General features: G+C 37.0%; 1 protein-coding gene, 1 long non-coding RNA gene and 1 other non-coding gene across 9 annotated transcripts in view; 1 reads left to right on the top strand and 2 right to left on the bottom strand.

Annotated features, from left to right (window-relative positions):
• Positions 1 to 12,062, bottom strand: part of PALS1 (protein associated with LIN7 1, MAGUK family member) — a 99,534-nt gene that overhangs the window by 5,814 nt on the left and 81,658 nt on the right. For 5 of the 6 annotated variants that reach the window (XM_042989944.1, XM_042989939.1, XM_042989940.1 and 2 more), the window contains exons 13-14: positions 11,147 to 11,257; positions 4,190 to 4,362 (exon numbers count right to left, since the gene is read on the bottom strand). In XM_042989944.1, coding sequence (XP_042845878.1) covers positions 4,190 to 4,362; positions 11,147 to 11,257 — 284 coding nt within the window. Of the gene's footprint in view, positions 1 to 2,985; positions 4,363 to 11,146; positions 11,258 to 12,062 lie in introns of those variants that run through there. The other variant, XM_042989943.1, reaches the window with a different exon arrangement.
• Positions 509 to 11,211, top strand: LOC122239637. 2 transcript variants are annotated; one of them, XR_006218937.1, is made up of 3 exons: positions 509 to 592; positions 10,667 to 10,788; positions 11,125 to 11,211. It is a non-coding gene; the product is annotated as an uncharacterized LOC122239637 (long non-coding RNA). The 2 variants fall into 2 exon arrangements; XR_006218938.1 differs by lacking the exon at positions 509 to 592 and adding an exon at positions 8,424 to 8,503.
• LOC122239775 lies at positions 9,563 to 9,669 on the bottom strand. Its single transcript, XR_006219157.1, has one exon. It is a non-coding gene; the product is annotated as a U6 spliceosomal RNA (small nuclear RNA).

Raw genomic sequence — 12,062 nt, 5'->3', positions numbered from 1 at the left:
TAACAACTTGCTGTCTTCCACATAGGAAGATGAGGCATTTGAGTGGCTCTGTTAGAAGCAGACTGAGGTTTTTGGTGCTGTTTGATTTGGTGTGAGCCATCCATGATTACTCAGGCTTTCTTGTACCCACTGTCTGAGGCGACTGGCTGTGGGAGAGGTTTTACTGAAATTGTTAACACTAGGCTTATGAGTATTGTATTTAAGTCCACTGATAGCACAGCCAAGGCTTTTTAAAGTACCAAGTAATCTTGCAAACATTTAATACCTGCTATAAAATAATCTTAGTTGTGTGCCAATTGTTTTAAGTGTTTTATTTATCTTGTCACAACAACCATAAAGAGATACTTATTTTAACGCCACTTTTCACAGAAGAAAACTTTGAGGCACAAGGAGCTTCAGTAATTGGTCCTAGGCCAAAAAGCTAGAAGTAGTGAATCTAGGCAGTCAGCCCTTAGTGTTTTGATACCTTTAACCTCTATCCTTTTTTGCCTCCCCTAGATTTAAAACTTTGGGTAAAGGTAAGACACAAGGCTTGTGCTGGAGGAGCTGAGTTTTAGGAAATCCTGTTACATTGAATCTGAGCTTTTATTCTGTAAGTAACTTTGATAATGATTGGAAAACCAGTGAGTGAGTTCCTGAGCTTTGAAAATAGGTAACATTGACCTGCTTACATTTAATCCTCCCACTACCGGAGTAAGGTGTAAATCCTATCGTCTCCATTTTGCAGATGAGAAAACTGAAGCTTTGTCAGGTCAAATAGCAGAGCTGGCATGGAGGCATTGGTTCTTAAGCAGTATGTACTGCCTCTCTAGGAGGCAAAAGTTAGCTTGAAGTGTACTTATAGAGAGCCAGGTTACTTAATAGTTTTTCATTTAGGTAAAATTAGTGTTCACCTTAAAGCACTGAGGCCAGAGAAGAACCTAGATTTTTCCCATGGCTTCTTAAAACTCCATTTTTTATTGGCCTTGGCCAAACTCCCTACACAACTTCAGATGACTTTATAGTTTTAGCATACTGATCAACTAGAAATTGTGAACAGTTTGTGTGGGGTGATGTGATCCATAGGGGAAGGGAATGATCAAGAATGGAAAGCCAGCTGGGTAGCAGGTATGTATATGTGTGACACTTTTTGTTGGTATGATTTGCTTCTTCTGGGAGATCTAGAGAGGTAGAGTAGAAAAGGGAGACGTGAATGTGGTCTACTCGAGGCTAGGGTGGGAGTTAACCATGTCCTACAATCCTTGGCTGCATAGAAGTGGAATTTGCCTATTATATGATTAAGTTCACAATGTTAAGCTGTCTTTAATTTTTTAAAACCAGGAGACAGAACCTACATCTGTACCAATAGGGGGCACTCCCCCGCCATTAAGAATACATGAAAAGGTATTGGACGTTTCACCCAGAGAATCCAGTGAACTTTATGGCAAAAAGTTGAAGACAGGGTGGTTACATGAGTTGAAACCTTGAATAGTGGACATAAACACAACTTACTCAATGGTTTTATTTGAAATATAATTTTACTTTTGTTTTTACAAGACAGTGTGCAGTAGGACAACTTAAAATAAGAGTGCAGATACAAGATAAGAGTACAAAGGAGGATTAACAATAGATGTCAAGAATGGTTACCTTTTATTAAGGTTAAATCCCTGGTTTATATTTTCCATACACATTCACAAAATTACATTCAAATTATTCCTTATCAATATTCCTTAGGCCATAAGGAAAAAAAAATCCAGACATTACATTTTTCATATAAAGCAAATCTGAATTAGTGTTAAGTACTGTTTTCCTTTCCAGTTGTGACTTATGAAAATTTAGCAAAGGAAGAGATTTCCTTATTTGAATATGCATTTTTTTAGCTATTGATACCATTCTGTAAGTGGATAAGACCTCTCTCACACTGGAGTCGCCAATCAGAACCACAAGGGACAGGAAATGAACTGTGGCCAGAGCAGTTGGACAACTGGGTGTATAGCAAGGTTTTTTGTTTTTTTAAGGAAGTCAAAAACAACTAAGTTTTCACTTTGTGTAGGGGGATGCTGTGTTGAATATCAACACAATACATCCATGTTACTGGGACTGAAAAAAGTTTGGGATGTGAACATTTCTATCCCTCTACCAGTGCTAATGAGATCTATAGGCCTTCACTGACCCTCAAAAAGTATACTTTGACATGGCATGTGCCTTGGTAGGAGATTTGCTTTTAAAGCCTGCAGGCTTAGGAACTGGCACAAGAGCTACTTAAACTGCCACCATTTTAGATGCTAGGGCTGAAAACAGTTTTATGAAAAGCAGCTCAAAAAACTCCACTGTCTACCATAGACTACTTTCGCCTAAGGAATGAAAGGTAAACTGGAGAACTGAAGAGTTAAGTGCTAATATTCCTTGGTTTTCACTGCCCGAAGCTGGAGTGTTTCAGACCTGAAAAATAGTATGTGTGGCATTCCTTCCCTTAACCCAGGAATGTTACTTTCAAGATAACCTTTCCTTAGGAAGTATTTCCACATAAGACACATTGCAGCCAACTTCAAGGCCATGCAAATTTGAACAGAGAACGGCAACATAAACTATCTACATTTGTTCAAATAAAATTACACAGAAATCAAATACATACACGACACCAAGAAAAACACCTTAAAAACAATTGCTTATGTTAAATTAAGTGACAACTCCATGTTATTCCAGTGTTTAGCTTTGGGAACAGGAAATGCTGTAGCTAAAGTCATAAAAATAAAATCAAGACATTCACATTTGAGGTCATTTGACACACATCACACCATCCCTAAAGGCTTGAAAAGACTACAAAATAACTTTCCATGCCAATTACAGAAGTTAAAATTTAAAGCTACAGCTATAGAGATAGTATGAAAATCCCATTAGCTTAAACATTTATGGTGTAGCAAGCTGCTGCATTCTGGTCATAAGAGGCAGAACGTGATAGGATAAAAATCTGTTTCTATATGCTTAACCCCTCCCCCCCCCCCCTCAAGTTCTTTTCCTATAATGTTCAAATGACTTTCAGATCATCCTTTCCTTGTGATCTCAAAGTCAATTGTTCTAGCATTTCCCCTTGGATATAATTTTATTCCAATGCTGAGTGTTATCAATAACCATTTGTCAATCTATTAAATATCAGTATACAGTACAGCAGCTATATTCATCACAGAATTCCAGTTTATTACCTATATGGCATAGTCCTCAAATTCTACTGTGCTCATGTATAAAAATGCAAAAACTGTCGAATGTGCTGTCTTCTCATGTATATGAAAAACTACTTGCATCATGAGGAAGAAACGATCAACAGTTTATGACCATCTGCCATTCATAAGTGTAACTTATACATTCTATTGTACTATACAGATTAAAGAAAGCAAGGTTATAGAATCAGTTGTGACAGTTTTAAAAAGATCAGCATATGCTGTGTAAGTTTAACTAGATCAGAATCTGTTGAGTGTGCAGTGAAATCTGATCCACAAAGTAGCTAAAAAACTGATGTTTCTAACGGAATGTTTTAAGAATTAAAAGACACACAAATGAATTCAAGCCTAACAGAGTAGCTTGAGACCAAAGTGGCACCATTTTTCTTACTTTTCAGGAAAACACATTTTTTAAAGTATCTCTACACCCAGTGTGGTGCTCCAGAGATCAACAGTCTCATGCTCCACCAACTGAGCCAGCTAGGAATCCCCAGGCAACGATTTCTGATGACAAAACCAGCCTTCTAACCAAATACTGTCTTGCCCAGTGCACAGAAGCACAGTCCCCATCCCCCCAATTCCCACAAAGTCCTTTAACTGTTAAATAGCATCAATATTTATAACTATGCGAGATATGGCCCGTTGGGTATAGTCCCACAAGTTTTTCATGGAACTAGGGCCAGGCAGAAAAGATTTAGTTAGGTGAAAACAGAATTAAAGTTTTTACATGGATAAAATGGAACTGGTCTGTTGAAAGCTTCCATTTAGAATCCCCAAAGGAGCCAAGAACCTCTGCAGCCATGTATACAGAATAATAACCGCTATGAACAAATTGCCTAAGGGGATTTTCTTCTCCCTAGTTTGAGATCAAAGAATAGCTTATTTGGCCTTCCACCTGTACTCAGGGTCTTGCTGAAGTATCAAGGCTATCTTCCTAGTGGTAGGCTGCCAGATCAGGTCCAATCACGCCACAGAACGGATGTTTCCCTCACCTGAGCCAAGTGGATGGCACCCACTGAGGTTCAGTATCGAGTTTGTTAATTAACCTAAGCAATTCTTGATAGGCTTTATCAAGATCTGAATTCACAATTGCCGTGTCAAAGTAGTGCCCATTGTTCTGCTCCATCTCTCTAGTCTTCTCTATGATTTCTCTCAATTCTTCAGGCTGTAAAAAGAAGACAAAAACTGAGGTAATTCCGTTAACAAAATAGACGAGTCAGAGATGACTCAAGAACAAAAAAATGACCTTATATTGCCTGCTGTCTCAACATATGCAACTTCAGGAGCTGCTCCTCAACCCTGTCTTGGCCTCAGTGATTTCCTTTGCTCTGGCGTCAATTAGGACTCATACTGAATCATTTGGAACGCAACATAATCTGTTTTTACTGTTACTCAGGTTTTCAAATATTTCTGTCTTACCCACTAGACTAGGGGCTTCAGGAGCAAAGACTGTTACTTTGAATTCCCTACAGACCTTCCTTTTCAAGCATTTTAGGGCATTATAAACTTTCCCTAAAAAATAACATCTTTTGTAATAGAGCGAACCCTTCTGGTTGAAGCAAGGCTGGTAGGACCCAAAATGCCATCTACTCTTGGCTTTATAAAGAGCCACTGCCCTTTATATCTGTTCGGCAGGGTAAATAAACATCAAGGGAAAAGAAAAGGATCAACAGAGTGGATACTTTCTATGAAAACATTGGTCAACCCAAGATTTAATAATCTAATAAATGTTTTGGGGGAATTACTTGCCTTTAAACTGCTTCTCTATTTTCAGTACTTGTACAAAGGAGGTCTTTAAAGATGCAAAAGAGGTATCCTAAGAAGAGTTTCAGAAATGATACAGAGTAGGCTACTTTAAAATACTCGGTAAAGGAAACAGCTGTTTCATATAGATGAGCCTTAGAGATAAAGCTAGGTGCAAAACTTCTTCAGAATCCTCTGGATTACCAGGCACATGTGTTCAAGAAAGTAAAACAGCACCCAGATCACCCCTTGTCAATGAAGAGAACTAATTAAACTCAAGTCCAAATGTCTCAGATATAAAAGACACACCAATACTACATTGGACACTCAATGCAAAACAACTTCTATCATTCAACTGGTTGAACTTCTGTAACAGTAGGAAAACCTATTAAAAATATGACAGCTCTGGCTTGTCCTGCAGCAGTTTCTTGTGTGGCTCTCTAATTTTCATTCTGGAATGTTGTGCATCTGGCTGTGGTACACAGAATCCTTTGTTTCCTAGGGGATTCTACTACACCATGATAACTAAATACACTGTAACATTCTTGCTAAAACTTATTCTACTCAAATCTCAGTATTATTGAAAGAACATTCCAGAACTCAAAACAGAATCTAAATTTTGTGGTGCTAGAGTTGAAATGTAAAACCCTACATCTTACGAAGGTTCACATGAACAATCCATCTGTTTTTTCTTTATCAAATTTAAGACATTATTTTGTCCTTTGCCAAAATGGCATCTACCATTTGGTACTTTTAATTTCCTCTTATTTTTCAAATAACAATTTATAACTAAGATGAAACAAAATGTTTTTGCTCAAAAAGTTTTGGACTGAAAAAACTGGCATAGGAGTTTAGCCCTCTCAGACCCCCATTCTAGCAGGAATTCAGAGCACAATCAGATTAACTGATTATTTACATTCTGCATCCAGGGAGGAACACCATCACTTTCCTGACTGGTCCATGTGGACTTGTTTTTGCTCAATACTTGTATCGTATGAGTGATAAAAAGCACTACTAGAAATACCAAAGGAGATAAAACATAAGTGGAATAAAAAGGCAATCAGATACACCACCCTCTATACATTCTAACCATTACATTTATGGAACATGCACACACAACTGATGCTGGGTCATAAAAATAAGGCTCAAACATTTTTGAAAGGCTACAATGTTCTTGGACCATAATGGAATTACAAATCAATAAAGTATTTTTTTAAATCTCCAAATTGGTGAAAATTACATTCTTCTAAATAACCCATGTATTAAAGAAGAAAAGGACAAAGGGAATTAGTATTTCTGACAAGATAATGGAAAAATTACCTCAAAATTTGTAGGATGCCATTAAGGAACTGTTTAAAGGGAAATTTGTTAACTGCCTATTAGAAAAGAAAGATTTTAAAATCTAAGTTTTCTTCAGGAAACTAGAGCAAGTGCAAATTAAAGCCAAAGTAAGTATAAGTTAATGAAATAAGAGACAGACAATAAAGAAAATTAACAAAGACAAAAGGCCTCTCTGTTCTTTTTCTAAAGTGTTTGGTTATTCAATTTCCATATAAACTTTAAAGTCATCTTTTCAAAAAAATTTTTTTTCATGTTTACTTTTGAGAGAGATAGTGTGAGCAGGAGAGGGGCAGAGAAAGAGGAAGACACAGAATCCGAAGCAGGCTCTAGGCTCTGAGCTGTCAGCACAGAGCCCAATTCAGGGCTTGAACCCACGAACCGTGAGATCATGACCTGAGCCAAAGTCGGATGCTTAACCAACTGAGCCACCCAGGTGCCCCTGAAATCATCTTTTCAATTTCACAGAAACATCTGGGATTTTCTTTTTTGATAACACTTTTTTTGAGATACAATTCATTTATAATTCACCCATTTTAAAATGAATGATTCAATCATTTTTAGTATAGTCACAGAGTTCTGCAATCAACAGCACAATTTTAGAATATTTTCAATCATTCTCCCACCCCAGCCAAAAAATCCATACCCCTAGGCAGCCACTCTCCATTGTCTCCCAACCCCCAGCCCTAGGCAACCACTAATCTACTTTAGGTCCCTATAGGTTTGCCATAAAATGTAATCATACAACATGTAGTCTTTTGTGACTGGCTTCTCTCACTTATAATGTTTTCGAGGTTCATCCATGATGCACCATGTAGGAATACTTCATTCCTTTTTCTGACTTTTTTGAAACTTCTAATAAAACTGCAGTAATCAAGACAGTGTGTAATTAGCATAAATACAGCATGGAGTCCAGAAATAATCCTACCCCACTCTCCACTACATATTTGGCCAGGTGATTTTTTAAAAGCATGCCAACTGAATTCAATGGGAAAAAAAGTACGGTCTTTTTCAAGAAATGATGCTAGAGCAACTGAACATCCACATGTGATTAAAAAAAATAATAACAAAAACCACCAAACCAACACCATCCTTACTTCATACTAAAACAAAGACATTTTAGAGATTGTAGACCTAAGAGTAAAAGCCAAATACAAGAAAGCTATTATAAGAAAACATAGGATAAAATCTTTATAATCTTGGAAGTAGGCAAATATTTTCAGACAGTATGCAAAAATCATTAAAAGAAAAATGAAAAAGTGTGCTTCTTTAAAATTAAAAATATTTTGAGAAAATATTTCCAGAATATATAAAAAAAAATTTACAACTCAATAAAACCACCAATTTAAAAAATAAGACATTTCACAAAAGAATATACTTAAATAACCACATGAAAAAATACTATCATTAGTCATCAGGAAAATGCAAATGAAAACCTTAATGATACTTCACACTTATCAGAATGGCAAAAGTTGTTGACAAACCAACAAAAGCGAAAGCTGGTAAGGATGTGAAGCAAATGGAACCAAAGTGGGAGCAAGTGGAACCAAACTGTTTTAAAACAGCTTTACAACTTTATACAGTTAAAATATACACTCACCATTTGATCCAGCAATTCAAAAAACCCCAAAAACATCCACGTCCACCAAAAGACTGAATATTTCGAGCTGCTTTAATCCCACCAGCTCAAAATTGGAAACAACCCAAATGGTTTTTAACTGATGAATGAACCAACTGTGATATATTTAGCTCATGGTATACGACTCAGCAATATGTAGGTATGAACTGTTAGATGCAACACTGATAAATCTCAGTAACACTATGCTAATCAAAAGCCAGATGCAAACTTAAATATACACTATGGTTCCACTTAAATGAACTGCTAGAACAGACAAATCCACAGTCACAGAAAGGAAATTAGTGGTTGCCTAGGGAAGAATGGAGGGGTATTAACTTCAGAGAAGCATGGGGGCACCTGGGTAGCTCAAGGAAAAATCTCGTGGTTGTGGGATGGAGCCCCACATTGGGCTCTATGCTGAGCATGGAGCCTGCTTGGGATTCTGTCTCTCTCCCACCCCTTCTCTTTCAGAATAATAAACTTTTTTATTTTTAATTTATATAAAGAAGCAGGAGAGATTTTCTAAAGTGATGAAAATGTTCTAAATCTTGACTGGCATGGCAGTGACACAGCTATACATTTTGCCAAAACTCACTGAATTATACAGGTAAAATATATCAAATAATTTCAATAAAGTTAATTTTTAAAAATTAGAAATTTCTCATTAGAAAATCAAGCATACTGTAAACTAGTAAAACATCTTGGTCCTGATTAAGTTCTTCATTTAAAAATATGTATAATTGGTATCATTCTAGACCTTACTCAATTTGGGATAGCTAATTCAAAATAAATAATAGGATAAATAATCCCATAAGAGCACTCCAGACCACCAACCCAAAGAAGGTTGCCTAACATGTTCTGGAATGGTATACAGATAGCCCTTCGCACAATACTGAATCCTTGGAGAAGAAAAAACTAACAAAAAAGTTAAGTGTGCACATTAGAAAATTGAAAAATTAGGCTGAACAAGTAGGATGAAGTCCACTCTCGTCCTTAATATCCAGCCTTTTTCTTAAACAACCATGGTATTTCTTCTGGTCTACCAAAGTAATTACTGGCACTAAGTTTCATAGAGTATCAGTTTTGTTCTCTTTATTGTGACCCCCTCAAGAACAGCCAGTGACCTTGTCTCATTTTTTTGGGTATCATCCCAAGTGGTAAGAACAACAGATACTTTGACTCTATTAATTAATGAACTTAACAATTATGTTGCAAACACTAAAAAAAGGGTGAAACACTACTTTAACCAGACAGCCTACTTTAACCAGATTGCCTAAAGAAAGCAACCAGAATTACGCTCATCATGTAGGATGAGAAAGTCCTTGATTGTCTATAGCCTAAGACACTGAAAAATATGACCTTCAAGTATAGATTGAATAAGAAACATAAGCAGACCGAGAACAGAAAAAGATATTATCTTGGGGAGGAAGAAAGAGGGCTGGTGGCTATGGTGTATAGCCAAGAATCAGGAAAGCAGTGATGTTATGCTTTTAATGACTTTTTTTTTTTAATAAATGTTAAAAAAATTTTTTTTTCAATATATGAAGTTTATTGTCAAATTGGTTTCCATACAACACCCAGTGCTCATCCCAAAAGGTGCCCTCCTCAATACCCATCAACCACCCTCCCCTCCCTCCCACCCCCCATCAACCCTCAGTTTGTTCTAAAAAATATGGAATGCTTCACGAATTTGTGTGTCATCCTTGCGCAGGGGCCATGCTAATCTTCTCTGTATCGTTCCAATTTTACTATATGTGCTGCCGAAGCGAGCACGCTTTTAGTGACTTTTAAGGATCTTATAAAAAAGTGTGACGATGTGTGTTTATGGTTTGTTTGTTTTTTGAAAGAGGGCACAAGTGAGTGAAGAGCAGAGAGGGAGAGACAGAGAGAAAGAGAGAGAAGCGGGCTCGCCAGCGGCTTGTGTTTTTTACCTGAAGCAGGACACAAGCTCATCTGACATGGGACTCGCACTCACCAACTATGAGATCATGACCTGAGCTCAAGTCATATGCTTAACGACTGAGCCACCCAGGCACCCTGTTTATGGTTTTTAAGGAGATTTAGAGAGAACAAATGAAATGAGGAGACCTAAATGATTCCTCTGTAAAACAGAAATATTTAAGATATCTGGGGCATCTGAGTGGCTCATCAGTAGAGCATTTGACTTTGGTTCAGGTCATTATCTCATGGTTCCCTGAGTCTGAGCCCCCCATCAGGCTCTCTACTGTCAGCACAAAGCCCGCTCTGGATCTTCTGTCCCCTTTCTTTTTGTCCCTCCCCCACTCACACATCCTCTCTCTCAAAAATAAGCATTAAAAAAAAGTGGGGGGTGGGGAGTGCCTGGGTGGCTCAGCTGGTTAAGCATCCAACTCTTGGTTTCAGCTGAGGTCATGATCTCACACAACTTGTGGGTTCGAGCCCTGTGTCAGGCTCTGTGCTGACAGCGTGGGGCCTGCCTGGGATTCTGTATCCCTGTCTCTCTCTGCCCCTCCACCCTCATGCTCACTCACTTTCTCTCAGAAATAAACATTAAAAAATAAAAAATTAGAAAATTTTTTTTTAAAAATCAGCAAAAAAACAAGGGAAAATACTTGTTACTTTGATATAGTAAGTCACTTGACAGTTTTCATTTCACATATTTAAACAAAGTCAATGCTTTCTGATTAAGTACATCAGTATAATTTTGTTATTAACAATGTTTAGTAAAATGTGAACTACCTCAACCATGTCCAGCATCTAAAATAATTAAAAAAAAATTTTTCCGTTTCAGGTCATTTGAGAAGACCAAAGGGAGAAGGCAAATAGAACATAAATTTCAATGAGAAAAAAGATGAGAAAATCAAGAGCACCCAACTCGGCTCCCCCCATATACAGAGTATCTAACAAAGAAAAGTGGGTAATCCCTAAGAATCTGCTGAGAACTTTTTTCTTTGGGGGTAGAAAGCAGGGAGGTCACATAATCTCTATTGGAAATAACAGGGACCCATGTAAAGAAGGTTAAGGAATACCAAGAGTAACCACACATTTGGGATAACAATAGAGACGGTGTGGGGAACAACAAGGGAAGTCCCTGCTTTGGAGAGCTGTCATAGTCCAGCCAGAAGCAACAACAGAAATTTTGGGAAAAGTGACAGGGCTCAAAGAATAATCAGTTTGAAAGCTCAAGCCAATGTAGCTTTTAGGCACTTGTGACATATTAGGTCATGACTCTTTCATGTTTACTTTCAGTGGAACAGTACAACATTATTACCTTTGGATTCTTGCCTTCCTTGGCCAATAATGCACGAAGTCTCTCTTGTGAAGGGGGTGCAATGAAGATAATATAAGGTTTCAAGTCTGAATTCCGGAGAGTCTTCAATGACTATTAAAAAAAAATATTTGGGATCTTTATAATAATTTTCATCATTTATTTGCTTCCCAGTAATATACTTCAAATAATAATATCATTAAAAAAAAAAAAACATTGCCTATGAATGTTTCCAAACATCTTTGTAACAATTCACAATATTTTAAGATCCTACCATTCACTGTAAGAATATATTATGTGCCTATGCAACACACACACACAAATTAGCTTGCCCTGTTTATATATAATGAAATAAAAATGACACTGAAGGTATACAACTATGTGATGCTAAAATATCCTCTAATAAGATCACATAAAGATTATAAATAACCATATTCAAATTCCATTTTGGAGGAAGTAGAAATAAGCAGTAATGTTATTGGGTGCTGGGATCTAAATACAAGCAGAATATAAAGAAAAATTTCACACACATATATAAAAAGAAGTTCTGGAAAAGTACACCCAAGAAAAAGCAGACTGAATTAGGAGATTGTGGTTTTCACCCTGCCTTTGCCACTGCATGACTGTGTGTTCCTCAACTGAAGCACACTGTCTAAACAGGGATTACAGGAACATGCTTTTTCTATCTAATAACATTATTAAGACAATACACTTTAACTACCGTAAGTTCTTTGAAAAATGTTTTCACCCAATTTAACATTAAAGAATTCTGAAGGCATTTAGTGAAAGCATTTATACTTTCTTTAAAATGTTTTTAATGTTTATTTATTTTTGACAGAGACAGAGACAACAGTGTGAGCAGGGAAGGGGCAGAGAGGGAGACACAGAATCTGAAGCAGGCTCCAGGCTCTGAGCTCCA

This window comes from Panthera tigris, chromosome B3 (genome assembly GCF_018350195.1).
Source record: "Panthera tigris isolate Pti1 chromosome B3, P.tigris_Pti1_mat1.1, whole genome shotgun sequence".
In the NCBI taxonomy this organism is placed as follows: domain Eukaryota; kingdom Metazoa; phylum Chordata; class Mammalia; order Carnivora; family Felidae; genus Panthera; species Panthera tigris.
Note: the sequence above shows the minus strand (reverse complement) of the source record. Positions and strands in the feature narration are given on the sequence as shown.